This window comes from Danio aesculapii, chromosome 21 (assembly GCF_903798145.1).
Source record: "Danio aesculapii chromosome 21, fDanAes4.1, whole genome shotgun sequence".
Taxonomy (NCBI): domain Eukaryota; kingdom Metazoa; phylum Chordata; class Actinopteri; order Cypriniformes; family Danionidae; genus Danio; species Danio aesculapii.
Window position 1 is genome coordinate 4,373,782 of NC_079455.1, and position 15,836 is coordinate 4,389,617.

The following is a 15,836-nucleotide window of genomic DNA, read 5'->3' on the forward strand; positions in this document are numbered from 1 at the left end:
CCCTTCTATTAGCTGGAACCAGTCTGGCCATTCTTCTACGATCTCTGGCATTAACAAGGCATTTGCACCCACAGAACTGCCGCTCACTGGATATTTTGTCTTTTTCTGACCATTCTCTGTAAACCCTAGAGATGGTTGTGCGTGAAAATCCCAGTAGATCAGCAGTTTCTGAAATACTCAGACCAGCCCGTCTGGCACTAACAACCATGGCACATTCAAAATCACTTAAATCACCTTTCTTCTCCATTCAAAACAAGCAATAATAAATCATACAAAAATAAGACGTACTATTATCGTACTACAGAAACAAAGAATGCCTAATTTGTACAGGAATAACAGCGCAATCTGTGCATTACAATAATCCTTTTATTTACTTTCCTTGGCGATATTGTAACGATGACGTATTTATTTTTAGCTGCTTAAGGCTTAATTAAAATGGTGTCTTCAAATGAAGAAGAGTTTGATCAAAGGTTAACGAGAACTGAAAGGCTACAGTGCTTCATAGTTTCTTTGTTAATTTAGATTAAAACTGGACAAAAAGTGGATTGGATTACATGTTGGCGAAAATTGATTGTACTGGATCAGTATGTCGTGTGGCGGGGAGTGATCATCCATGCACTGCCCCTACTGTTAAAAATATAACCACTTTCGACGACATGGTACTGAGCCAAGAAGATGTACCATGCACCCATCGCGCTGTCCGACAGATTGCGCAGGAGTCTGGCAATTATTGACTCCGATGTGTAAACGTTGCTTTATTTCTGTGCGTGCTAATTTAATTGAATTAATAATTGGGTTATCATTGTTTAACAAAGAAATCCGGTGATATAAATCAGGTGAGGTGGAAAATTTAATACATATCATGTAATTTAATCTATTTGCCATCGAATTAGAAAATATAATTAAAGTTGTAGATATTTTGATGAAATTCTGACAGAATTAATTTGCTTGGATTTTTTTAAGACACGGTGTAAATACAGTATTTAAATATTGTTATACAAGAACAATTTCTGATCCAGGTCTGACAGTAAAGATATATCATATCATAACAGTAGCCAAAAGGCTCTGGATGCTTTAGTTATTTTTGGGCCGCTCCTGATTATAATTATAGAAATTATTGTAAGCGTTTAAATTTCATTCACTTAGTTAAGCGACTCTGCCTGGAACATTGGGCTGTATGTGTGTCATAATGGATGATCATGCGAAAATTAAAAAAATGCTCGCAGCTATGACAATCAGTAGTTGTTAGAATGATTCATGCAGCTAATTATGGCCACCAATGCTTCAGAAAAAGCTCACGGCTCCTCTTTATGACTGAAATCACTGCACGAGAGCTACTCTACAAGTCTCAATTAGAATCCTCACAGTGCTAGCAGGAAAAAAAATATATATAAAAAAAAATGTAAAAATTTGGTAGTTGACAAAGCACCATTTTTAAATAGATATACACTCACCAGCCATTTTATAAGGTAAAACCTTACTAGTACTGGGTTGGACTGCCTTTTGCCTTCAGAACTGCCTTAATCCTTCGTGGCATAGACACAACAATACCCTGGGAATATTCCTCAGACATTTTGGTCCATATTGACATGACAGCATCACGCAGTTGCTGCTGATTTGTCTGCTGCACATCTATGATGCCAATCTCCCGTTTAACCACATCCCAAAGGTGCTCTATTGGATTGAGATATGGTGACTGTGGAGGCCATTTGAGCACAGTGAACTCATTGTCAATATTTAAGAAACCAGTCCGAGATTATTTGCACTTTATTACATGGTACGTTATCCTGCTGGAAGTAGCCATTAGAAGATGGGTACACTGTGGTCATAAAGGGATGGACATGGTCAGCAACAATACTCGATGCTCAATTGGTACTAATGGACCCAAAGTGTGCCAACAAAATATCCACCACACCATTACGCCAACACCACCAGCCTGATCCATTAATTCAAGGACACATGGATCCATGCTTTCATGTTGTTGATGCCAAATTCTGACCGTACCATCCGAAATTGAGACTCATCAGACCAGGCAACATTTTCAATCTTCTATTCTCCAATTTTTGTGAGCCTGTGCGAATTGACAGGAGTGGCATGCTGTGTGGTCTTCTGCTGCTGTAGCCCATCCGCCTCAAGGTTGAAATTGTTGTGTGTTCAGAGATGCTCTTCTGCAGACCTCGGTTGTAACGAGGGGTTATTTGAGTTACTGTTGCCTTTCTATTAACTGGAAATTAGCTATTATTCCTCTGACTTCTGGCATCAACAAGGCATTTACATCCACAGAACTGCCCCTCACTGGTAAATTTCTATTTTTCGAACTATTCTCTGTAAACCCTAGAGATGGTTGTGCGTGAAAATCCCAGTAGATCAGCAGTTTCTGAAATACTCAGACCAGCCCGTCTGGCACCAACAACTATGCCACGTTCAAAGTCACTTAAATCCCCTTTCTTCCCCATTCTGATGCTCGGTAAGATCTGCAGCAGATCGTCTTGACCATGCCTACATGCATTAAGTTGTTGCCATGTGATTGGCTGATTAGAAATTTGCGTTAACGAGAAGTTGTACAGCCGTAGCTAAAAAAAAGTGGCCGGTGAGTGTATTTATGTAGTTTGACATCTGGTGTTTTGAAAAAAATATACGGGGTTATTTATGTATACATTTTACTTTATACTGAATTGTATCATAAAAATACCATATGGAGTGACATAGCAAAAATTAAGAAAAACTATTCTTAATAATATTCAAATAGCGTGAGAGTTACTTATCCTCATTGTTGGACACTTCGACATTGTCAAAACTGAGTTATTAACATTTTCTTATTAAATGAAAACTTATTTACATTATGGGATTTTTAAAATAAATTGTTTACAGTTTAAGACTTAAAAAAACAAACAAACGTTACACACATACTGTTTGCTGTGGAATGCTCAAAATCATTCAAAACGCAGATAGAACCTTCTAATTCCAAGGTGATGACTTATCTTCATATAGTGCTATTCATTTATTTAAAATTATGAAAATATATATTTTTCTTAATGACTTGTCAGATATTTTTCATTGAATATGGTTTCACGACAAAAGACAACAAAACTTTTAGTAGTTCCACGAAAGTACTGTATATACATGATGAAAAAATAAGACAAATGTTTAACCATTTAATGCATTTTAAATGATGACAATACTAGTTATATGCATTGTGTCATGTGTATATGCAATGTCACGTCAACAACCAATATATAACGTGGTCAATATGAATTGTATGATTGTAAAATGTGCTTATTTACCATCCATCTTTCTATTTTTTTGTAAAACTAAACTTACATTTAAGTTACATTTGAGAATGTTATTGAAGTGAAGTGCTAATGCTAATTAGCATGCTAATCTTCCTCTGCACTGGCTGTAAACAATTAATGCTGTCAATTATACAAAAAACGGTTTAACCACTTTAGCGGCATACATCAGATTCCAGAAGAAGTGTCCGTGGTAAGGATGCTCTCAGCATGAAACAGGAGCGATGATGCATCATGAGAACATCTTTATTGCGGTTTTGCAGGAGTACACCATAGATGTGTTCTTCAGGCAGAGCTGGAAGGACGAGAGGCTGAAATTTAAAGGCCCAATGGCTGTGCTCCGTCTCAACAACCTCATGGCTAGCAAAATCTGGACCCCCGACACGTTCTTCCACAACGGCAAGAAGTCTGTTGCCCATAACATGACCATGCCCAACAAACTTCTGCGGATCACAGAGGAAGGGACTCTGCTTTACACCATGAGGTGAATCTCCTCTGTTTGTTTTTCATCTACTTTCTCTACAAGGACAGTATTGGATTTGACTACATTTTGTTTGATGTGAAGTCATTTCACTTGCTAAGAACACCTGAATAGCATTTATGGTATTTTGATATTCAGATATGTATATTTAAAACATATTTGGGTCACTTTATTTTAATGGCCGGTTTGTTGAATTTAAGTTACATTGCATCTACAGGCTAACTAATTCTCATTAGATTATATGTATACTGTTAGTTTGGGGTTAGTGTTAGGAATAGGGTTAGTTTAAGTTGAAATGTAGTTGCATAGTTTCTTATAGTCAGTTAAATGTCTGTTTAGCAGCAGTATCAACAGATTTTACTCAAATGGTCTACTAATACTCGAATGGACCATCAAAATAAAGTGTTACCCATATTCGAAATATATTTGAAAATACAAATATTCTATATTTTTATAATAAGTTTGGACTATATTTAAACGTCTGCCTCTCATGCGGGTAACAAAATATAATGTCGTATTTATATTAATTAAAGAATAAATCAAATCCTAAAAAGTCAAAATAATGGAATAACATACGAAAATAAAAAAACAACCACTTTTGTCTGAAGAATTTTATTCTGCCATGAATTTAAATCTTAAGTTCAAGAGTTCACACTTAGCCGATGATTGATAATAAAGCTCGTTTGGCATGCTGTCCCGGGAGAGAGCCCTGAGCTCATAAGATCCTCGAGCCTGGGGCTCCCTCCCGTTTGCAAGGCGAGAGGGGAGTTTGAGCTCAGGTAGATCTCCAGAACTTCCCTGCTGTAGTAACTAATGAACAGATGGTGATTGCTCTTAAGAGATAACTATTTACTAGGAGCATGTCTATGGTGCCGATTTGGATTAGTCAATTAACTTAAGTTGCATGTTTTTTGATGGTTTGACAGTGCTAACCACTGGGCCACCGTGCTACCCATCTAGGAAAGGATGAGGAGTAGGGGTGGAATGGGGGATTCTTCAAAACGAAGATGGCTGTGATATGGAACTTAGGGTATTTATAGTGGCTTAGGAATCGTCTGATTGGTGAATCATGAATTGAATAATGCGGGGCCGGCTGCAAGCAATCATAAGCATGTGATCCTCTCGAAATTAGTTTAGAAATATACTTCATTTAGTTTTAAGAGCTGAGCTAAAGCCTATGTTGCTAATTCAGAAAATTACTCATTTGTTGTTTTTATTCGTTGCATTATGTAGAGTATTTTAGTGTTTCAAGGACAAAATGGGATTCAAAATGGGTTTTAAAGCCAGTTATTTACATATACTGCAGTATTATGACTTCATATAAGTGATTTACCGTTATCTCTCTATACATTCTTCAAGTTAAACAGAGTTTAGCAGAGCTAAAAGCAAGACAATTTTTTCCATCGTGGCTAGTTTGCCGCAGATGCAGGAACCCGCATTTATGCATGCGCGAGGTCGTAAATTGTATGGCAAGAGCAGTGCTTAATTTGTGAATTGCGCGGTCTTGGAACAGATATGGGTAACGGATCTGGCATGTTACCCGAGGATGTAAAGGTGTCGAGGACAGAAGTGAAGAGAGTTGAAAAGTCGCGGAAGAAAGTGAAAGTGAACAGCGGACAGGGGAGGAGGGAGGTTGAGGAGCGGGATCTGTTAAATGAGGTGCCAGATCCGACGTTTTCCGGCACAAATTAAGCGCTGGACAAGTGTAAACACATTAATCGGTTATGGGTCAGAATTCAACGAAGGTGAAAACGGACAGGCAAAAAAAATCAGATATAGGGAACAAATCAGAATTGGGCATCAAGACCTGACAGTGCAAACGTCATACGCATTATAAACATTGTGACTATAACCACACATGGGATGGATTATATACTATTTAACAAGACATCATATCATCGAACTGTCAGTTTTGAAAGTGTAGAGTAAAATCGTGGGTAAAATTGCAATTAACTGTCAACTGCCCTAAACACTGTGTCCTGCTTTCTCTCTTCCCGCCTCAGGCTTACAGTCAGAGCTGAATGTCCAATGCACTTAGAAGACTTCCCAATGGATGCCCATGCTTGCCCTCTCAAATTTGGCAGCTGTAAGTACTGCGCCGTTTCCATTTTCCAATCGAAAGTTCAGATCCTACTTAGTCACCAAAACTGAGTATCTGTGAGTGAGGGACTCTCTCTTAGGTCCGCAGAGAGTAGAGATCATCTCTGACATAGAACATCACATACCAGAGTCCACACAAGCAGCCGGACGGATTTAGCCGGCTCTACCCTGACCTAACTAATCCTTGAAAAGAAAGAACAGATGCGTCTGCGCTGGAGGAAGAATGAGGGGTGGGGGGGGGGGAAGACACATGAATAAAAAACAAGCTTGTGACTCGGAGCCACGAGCCTGTAAATATTTCAGTGTCTGCTGCGCTTGAGAATCCACTGCAGTGTATGACCCTGGGAAGCATTGACATCTGACAAGTGACTTCTTGACTTGGGACAGTTTATACTGTGTTCTGTTTGTTTTCGGCAGATGCCTACACCAGAGCTGAAGTGGTGTACGTTTGGACTCGAGGGGCGGCGCAGTCCGTGGTCGTGGCTGACGATGGTTCTCGTCTCAACCAGTATGACTTGATGGGACAGAGCGTAGACTCGGGTGTGGTGCAGTCCAGCACTGGTGCGTATTTATACACTTTTGTACTTAAGGATGTAAGGTCTCATTCACACAGAACGCGTGTTTGCTTATAAAAACACTAGATGCAGCACTACAGAATGCGTTACACCATAAAGAAGAGTAAACAGTCACTGAATGCCTGTAAACACAAACATGCAATAATTGCCCCACTTCAGAGCTCTTTTGATTGGTCCACTGCTTTTTGAACTGACATAGACACAAACGTAAACGTGGCACAATTACCAATTCATCCTTTTGTACTTATAAAGGATGTAAGGCCTTATTCACACAGAACGCGCGTTTGCTTATAAGAACACTAGACGCAACACTACGGAATGCGTCACACCATAAAGAACGAGAGTAAACAGTAACTCAATGCCTGTAAACACAAACATGCAATAATTGTCCCACTTCCGAGCTGTTTTGATTGGTCCACTTGTTTTTTGAACGGACACAGGTACAAACGTAAACGTGGCGCAATTAACCCTTTTATACTTATTAAGGATAACAACCTTATTCAGACAGATAGCGTGTTTGCTTATAAGAACGCTAGACGCAACACTACGGAATGCATCACACCATTAAGCATGAGAGTAAACAGTCATTGAATGCCTGTAAATACAAACATGCAATATTTGTCCCACTTCCGAGCCCACTTTACTTGAAACTACTAGTATTATATATCTTCAATTATTTAAATCTGTGGGAACTGGAAGTTGCTGAGGTTTTGATTTCAGCATGCTCATGTACTTCCTACTGAAACACAATATTGAGTAGGAGGCGGGGCTTTCTTTTCTTTGAATTGAGGGTCGTGGTCAAACTGACGACAACAGAGAAGACCATCGCTCCAAACATGGAAGCAAATGTTCAATCTCGTGTATATATACACATTATATATAGGAAATTTTCACAGTATGTCTGATAATGTTTTTTCTTCTGGAGAAAGTCTTATTTGTTCTATTTCAGCTAGATTTAAAGCAGTTTTTAATTTTTTTTTAAATCCATTTCAAGGTCAAAATTATTATTATTATTTTTTGCTAGTCTACAGAACAAACCATCGTTATAAAATAACTTGTTTAATCAACGCTGCGGCCAGGATTCTAACCAGGAAATCCGAGCACATCTCACCTGTCCTCAGGCCTTTACACTGGCTCCCAGTTACATTCAGAATAGATTTTAAAGTATTATTTCTTGTCTATAAATTACTAAATGGCCCAGGACCTCAATACATTACAGATATGCTCACTGAATACAAACCTAACAGATCACTCAGATCTTTAGGATCATATAAACTAGAAATTCCAAGAGTTCAGACAAAGCAGGGTGAATCTGCCTTCATTACTACGCCCCTCACTGCTGGAATCAGCTTCCAGAAATGATCAGATGTGCTCCAACATTAGGCACATTCACATCAAGACTGAAAACACATCTGTTTAGCTGTGCCTTTACTGAATGAGCACTGTGCTACGTCCGACAGATCGCACTATTATGTTTTTCTCTTCTTTTTCATTCTTTTATAACCTGTTTTAACACACTTTATCTGTTTTTATCATTTTTTTTTATCATTTTTATTATTTGTTTTTTATTTCTCTTATACTTGTCTCTTTTATTCCTGATTATGTAAAGCACTTAAAATTGCTACTGTGTATGAAATGTGTTATAGAAATAAACTTGCCTTACCTTGCCTAAAGACCCTAACCTGCCTAGTCAACCTAATTAACCTAGCTAAGCCTTTAAAATGTCACTTTAAGCTGTATAGAAGTGTCTTGAAAAATATCTAGTCAAATATTATTTACTGTCATCATGGCAAAGATAAAATAAATCAGTTATTAGAAATGAGTTATTAAAACTATCATGTCTAGAAATGTGTTGAAAAAAATCTCTCCATTAAACAGAAATTGAGGGAAGAAAATCTATTAAAATAATAATAATAATATTTTAGGGGGCTAATAATTCTGACTTCAACTGTATATGTATATATGTATATATATGTATATATATATATATATATATATATATATATATATATGTATATATATATATATATATATATATATGTATATATATATATATATATATATATATATATATATATATATATATATATATATATATATATATATATATATATGTATATATGTATATATGTATATATGTATATATATATATATATGTATATATATATATATATATATATATATATATATATATATATATATATATATATATATATATATATATATGTATATATGTATATATGTATATATATATATATATATGTATATATATATATATATATATATATATATATATATATATATATATATATATATATATATATATATAATGTTTTATAATATATATATATAATGTTTTATAATATATAATGTTTTATTTAATTATATTATTTTAACATTATAATTTAAACATTATTTTAATGTATTCAAATTTATTCTAAACTAATGTGTTAAGTCTAAATTATTCTTTTTCTTTTTGACATTTTACTAATAAACAAATAATTAAATACATATTTTGCTGGTGTACTATTTACAACCCAAATCTTTACAAAGGGAACAATGAAGGATTACTCTTCCTTACTATGGTTATATTTTAGCAAGTTTAGCCAAAGTAGCATGCCCCAGTTTTTATAATTTCCCATGTGGATATACACATTATTATTCTGTTCTGTTCCTTTATTGAACAATCAATACAGGTACTGTAACAAAAAGGGTCCAAAGTGGATAACCTTGTTTAATGGATGACAGTGTTTTGGATAGTCAGGGGTTTTTCTTAATATATATTATATTTATTAAAGAAGTGTGTTTTTAACTGTGTTAATCCTTGTGAACTAACATGAAAAAAGATATTTATTTAACCTGATTATTTTGCTTGTTTTAAGGAAAAAATATCTTAATTTTGACATTATTTCTGAAAAGAAGATAAGTTTTTTGCTTGTCCAGATTATACTTCCTGACTTAAAGAGGACCTATTATGCAAAAAACACTTTTACAAGGGGTTTAAACACACTTGTGTGGCAACAGTCTATGAATATAACCAGCTTTTAATAATAAACATTTTTAATTACATTTTTTATAATCAGACTTGATACAAGTCTGTAGACAGACTTTGATTGACATTCTCTCTTTAGCCTATCAGTGATGATCACTCCCTCATTAGCATAAGAAGTTAGTCTTGTTTTTGAATCTGCCACTATGTTGACACATAGGTATTTGTAGCTCCACCCTCTTTTGAAAAGAGCACAATCTCATTTGAATTTAAAGCGACAGTCACCAAAACGGCACAATTAGTATCAAAGCCTGACAGGGGGAGTTTCAAAGAGCTATAAAACATCAGCGGGGATCGGAGGGACAACAGAGACTTATTTTACATCTTGTAAAAAGAGGCATAATAGGTCCCTTTTAAGAACTTCTAGATGTTTGGACTAGAAACATGACAATCTTTAAGTAAGAATTTTTGCAGTGGCATTATGTAATCTATATGTGAGTCGCATTAATTTTGTGTTAATTGTTCAATAATTTACCACGGTCAATCATCATGTTAAAACGACTGTCGTAATATGTACACTATTAGTGTATATAAGCCAAATTTCTAAACGTTCTCACTTCGATTTCTTTCTCTTCACTTTCAGGAGAGTATGTTGTCATGACAACACATTTTCACCTCAAAAGGAAGATCGGTTACTTCGTCATCCAGACGTATTTGCCGTGCATCATGACTGTGATCCTGTCCCAGGTGTCCTTCTGGTTAAACAGGGAATCTGTCCCTGCCAGAACTGTGTTTGGTGAGTGTCTTTAAGTGTCTTTGAGCTCTCACACTGCACAAAAAAAGCATCTAAAACATGAGAAATCAATGACTGATTTAAAATACAGACTAGAAACAAGTCAAATGATCTGTCAGCGCAGTAAGATAATAATACTTGGTAACATTTAGTCATTTAGCAGACACTTAAAGCGAATTACAATTGAGGAGACATTCAGTGATTCAATAAGAAGAGGCAATACACTCAAGAAGTGCTAATTTTACAAAAGGAACGGTTTGTGTTTAGAGTATTACGTGCTAGAATAAGGAAGGAGAGAGAAAGAAGAGCGTTTCTACAGTTGGTTTGTCAAACCCACTCACCTGTGTGAGGCACACTTCATAAATTGCATCTATCACGCACATGAGCGCAATGATTATTTAGATAGCATGGCAAGTTAATATAACTTTTACACACAGCGCTGCTCATCACTGTCAGTTCCAAAGCAGTGGACCAATCAGAAGAACTCAGAGGCGGGGCAATCGATGCAAGTTACTGTTTACAGGTGTTCAGAGGCTGATTGTGTCCAGATACCTAACACAATCTCACAGCAATTCGTTACTTTTTGAATTAAGCTGCGGTCACACTTGACTTTTCTTCCCATAGACTTCCATTCATATGCACGCGAATGTGTCAGACCGGAAACGCGGGGTCATGCGTCAAGTTTCGCATGTTGCTGCGGTGCAAAGTTCAAGCTTGGTGAACTCTGAACTGCGAAATCGCATCACTTGACTGCGTGAGACAAATCGAGGATCAAAACATGACCTCCCTGAACAGAAATTTAAAACATGGAGCAATCGTTGGCTTTTTTAATGTCTAATCATCTAGTTTAATCCCGCCCCTTTTCGCAGCACCGTACGACAGAATTTCGCACACACAAAGCCCAGTGTGATCATAGCTTTAGTAGCTAGTTTGTATGAATTTGAACAATTTGGTACGATTTGCTCGTTGCTGTTGGGTTTAGGGTGTAGGGTTTGTTGCCACGCCTCCTTTTTAACATTGTACATTTTCATATGACTGAACTCATACAAATTCGTAAGAGTTAGCCACTAAACTGACATAACGTAAAACAGTTGCGTTTCCTCATGAGATCAGGCTGGTAAAAACTGGCAGCTGTGGTTGCCAGAATGTTACCATTAAAAATAAGATAGATGTAAATGTATAAGAAATGTCTAAATTTAACAGGAAACTTCAAAATGTGGCACTCGTGTGTGTGCTGCGCTTCAAAAAACGAGATGCAAGCGTAACGTCACACACGTTTATTAATTGCCTGTGTTTACAGTACACAGAAAAACATTTCTCCGTTTCTTCCATACTTTTCCACTGTTTTTTAGTGTAAACATGCATCCATTATGCACACGAGGGCAACGTTTATTTAGATGGCAAGCTAATATAACTTTTACACACAGCGCTGCTCATCACTGTCAGTTCCAAAGCAGTGGACCAATCAGAAGAACTCAGAGGCGGGGAAATCGTTGCAAGTTACTGTTTACAGGTCAAAAATGATGTTGCGTGATTTTAAGAAAGTGTCTGGTGCAAATCTGGTGCAATATAACTAAAGCAATCTCCATTGTACTGAGCAAGAGCACTTCTCTTCAGTTAAACTGAACAGTCGCATAATCAATGACGTAAGCGTGCTCTGGTTCGGAAGGTAAAACTGCAGAGTGAGTGCGGGTCGAGGGAGGAGAGAAAAAAAATAATAATTTTTCGCATGGAAATGGGCACAGTTCAAGCCAACCGTGCCTAGTGTACGTACACTCTAAGTGTTGACTTTAGAGTTTGTAAGCCTAATCTAATCTGTAAAAATTATTCCACAATTTATTGTTATTATTAGGCTATTAGTAATTTTATTTTACCTTAAAATGATAAGATATTGTACACTAGCTGACAAAAGTCTTGTCATAGATCCCAGTTGTAAGAGCAACAAATAATAACTTGACTTCTAGTTGACCATTTGGGAAAGTGGCATATGTTTCCGATGAATCATCTGTTGACTGCATATCAATCATCACAAATACTGCAGAAGACCTATTGGAACCTGCATGGAGCCAAGATTCTCACAGAAATCAGTCAAGTTTGGTGAAGGAAATTTGTCTTCAGTGGAGTGCATTCCTTATCCACCAAAGTAAAGGAGTGAAGTAAAGAGTAAAAGTAAAGTAAAGAGAAAGTAAAGAGGCCGAATGGAGGAGGCACGTTCTTTATCCTCACTGCAGATGTGGCTCCAAATGAGCCATGGCGTGTCGCAACTGACTCTCAAAAGGAATGTGAGATGAGACTCTGATTGTATTAATGCACGTTATACTAAAAACACATCCAGAACTCATAAGAATAAGCACAACCCTGGGCGCAAACCCAATTGTTCATTCTTAAAACAGCAAAAGTGAATTCAGACATGTACTTAATGTTTTTGCGCCACAAGCTTTAGACTTTGCACCTAGATCGTTAAAATTGAGCCCAAAAACTGTAAATAAAAAAAAATTATGTTTTTGCAGTATTCTGCTGCTGGAGCTCTTCTGCTTCAAGGTTTCATTTTCAAGGACATTTCCATCCATAGAGCTTTTAACTTTTGAGAGTCTTCTGAGTACCGCATGTCTCATGAGAAACGCTATTTGTGTGGTGCGAGCAGCTGCTTCCCCGGCAGATTGTTCAAAATCAATCATTTATGAGATTCCATCTCATCTTGGATGCTGCTTTTGAAAGTAGCTGCAGTACCTAGACAGTTCAACAGCTCACTAGATTTGAAGATTCAGAAACTCGTTATCTACACTGTAAACTGTAAAATTAAATGCTAAGCTCCACATAGTTGATTCGTGTTGGGACAACATGAAGGAATTAAGCTAACTTATTAGTTTTTTCAAATTTAAGTGGATTGAACATAAGTAAGTTTCCCCTCTTCACAGAACTCAATAATGGTGTTGTTTTAGTTCAAGTGAGCGAATTCACCTATAGCGCAGCTCTTCTGACTGTGGGGGAAACTGGAGCACCCTAAGGAAACCCACACCAACACGGGGAGAACATGCACACTCCACACAGAAATTCTAACTGGTTCAGCCGGGACTCGAACCTTGCTGTGAGGTGACCGTGCTAGCCACTGAGCTACTGTGCCAACATTCATACAGCACATTTATCACAGCAAAGTTGGCCAAAGTTCTGAACTAGGCATGAGATGATAACCGTTTTTAGGGTATACCGCGGTTTGGAAAAGTCAAGGTTTTAAAACCGCTAATATTTTCTGCTATACCGTTCTCATGGTATATGTAAAGGTTTTTTTTTTAAGTTTATTAAGACATCAGCATCTCCAACAGAAAATATATCTGAAGATGCCAATTTAAATTGTAAAGAAATCAGTGTTTTTGAAACTAATTAAGACAGTAGAAGCCAATGATTCATTTCGATTATTTAGCCGGACATGTTTACTGTCCCAGAATGTTTTAAATGTTTCTCAAAGTAAAATATATTGTGTTTAAATATAAATATATATATATATATATATATATATATATATATATATATATAAATACAGCATATTTTAGAGCAGCAATCACAATACTGTAAATTTTTATCCAAGAATATCATACTGTGAGAATCTTATCCAAGCCCATGCCTATGCTGAACACACACAAGGTTGGCGCAAGTGTAAGGAGATTCAACAAATATAAAACTGGATACAAAAACACAAAAATACAAGCAACAATTAAAAAGCTTGGAGTACAAATACCTCTTCAACGTTGTTTTATGTGGAAAACATGTGCAAACTGAGGATTCAAAATGCTGGGTTCCACACAATTCCTATGTGTTGTCCCAACACAATCCGATTAAGATAACTTAATCGTTTTCACAAATTTAAGTGGACTGAACATAAAACAGAGGCATCACGGTGGTGCAGTGGGTAGCACGATCGCCTCACAGAAGTAAGCTCACTAGTTTGAGCCTCGGCTGTGTCAGTTGGCATTTCTGTGTGGAGTTTGCATGTTCTCCCCATGTTCGTTTCCTCCGGGTGCACCGTTTTCCCCCACAAGCCTAAAGACATGTGCTATTGGTGAATTGGGTGAGATAAATTGGCTGTAGTGTATGAGAGAGTGTGTGAATGAGAGCGTATGGGTGTTTCCCAGTGTTGGGTTGCGGCTGAAAGAGCATCCACTGCAAAAAAAAAAAAAAAAAAAAATGTGCTTGATAAGTTGGCGGTTCATTCCGCTGTGGTGACCCTTGATTAATAAAAGGACTAAGCCGGAAAAAAAAAGAATGAATGAATGAACAATTAAGTTGTCCTAAGCCTTGAGAATTTTGTTGGTTCAACTAATATTAATACATTGAGTGTAGTTAATGGTTGACCTGTTTAAACATATCCAATGACAGCCGCTGTACTGTACAACCGCTGCCACACACAGGTGTGTGTATGTGTGTGAGAGGCTGACGCAGACCATGCCGAATACGTACACCTTAACAAATGAGCCTTCCAGTTACACATCTCTTTGCTTCTAGCTACCTTTACAGTGTAGCCCTTGTAAGAAATCAGTGTGAAATATATCCGGTTGCCATGACAAATTCACAGGCTTGCTGTTGCACATCAGAAACTGCAATGCGGCTTTGATCGTGCTGCTCTCATTTTCATTCCTATAGTTTACTCTCGCTCACTTCCTGCACTCTGCTGATGCATTTTAATGTTAGAAGCAAGTTAGAGAAATGTCCTGCAAGCACAAAAATAGCTGCATCACTTATTATTCATTCATTTTTCTTCAGCTTAGTCACTTATTTATCAGGGGTCACCACAGTGGAATGAACCGCCAACTATTCCAGCATATGTTTTGTGCAGCAGATGTTCCAGCCACGACACAGTACTGGGGAACACCCACACAATCATGTCTTCGGAATACTGGGAAATTGGAGCCTCGGAGGAAACTCTACACAGAAATGTCAACTGACCCAGCCGGGACTCGAACCAGCGACTTTCTTGCTGTGAGGCAACAGTGCTAACCACTGAGCCACCATGCCACCCTCACTTATGTTACTCATTATCATTTCTATTCATTTTGAAGTCAATACCTTTGTATTTCTGTATTTGGGACTCATCCCTAATAATTACTCTACACCTATAAAAGAGAAGCCCTACGCAATTGCTTTGTTGGATTTAGGGTTATGGTTAGCATGATCCAAGAACATATTAGGGGTGGATGGATCGATCCTAATATCGATAGTATGGATACCAACGTTGGTATTGATATCGGATCGATAGTAGCCTTCCGAGATCAATACTTTTATTTAAATTTCATGTAATTTACGCTAAAGTACAGTGCTCCTGTTTCATAAAAGAGCTGACGTGTCTCTAAATACCCAGTCTCTTTTTATATCTTGTATGCACTGTTGCTCCTCTCTGCTCTGCTGTTATTAGTTGTCCTTTCGTCACGTAACTCAGCAGCTCCAAAGCGCAAGCATTTTGGATGTTCAGAGATGACGGAAAGACTGCGATGTTTGTAGAAAGTCTATTCGATACGGTGGCAACACCACAAATCTACACAAACACATAAAACAACACGAAAAAGAGAACGCCGAGCTGCAAAAAAAGGAGAGAAGGGGAGGCAAATCCTTCAGA

General features: G+C 37.2%; 1 protein-coding gene across 3 annotated transcripts in view; it reads left to right on the plus strand.

Moving 5' to 3' along the window:
• Positions 1-15,836, plus strand: part of gabra1 (gamma-aminobutyric acid type A receptor subunit alpha1) — a 55,618-nt gene that overhangs the window by 19,349 nt on the left and 20,433 nt on the right. For all 3 annotated transcript variants that reach the window (XM_056446294.1, XM_056446295.1, XM_056446293.1), the window contains exons 5-8: positions 3,554-3,774; positions 5,775-5,857; positions 6,289-6,432; positions 10,079-10,231. In XM_056446294.1, the coding sequence (XP_056302269.1) occupies positions 3,554-3,774; positions 5,775-5,857; positions 6,289-6,432; positions 10,079-10,231 (601 nt within the window). The remainder of the gene's footprint in view (positions 1-3,553; positions 3,775-5,774; positions 5,858-6,288; positions 6,433-10,078; positions 10,232-15,836) is intronic.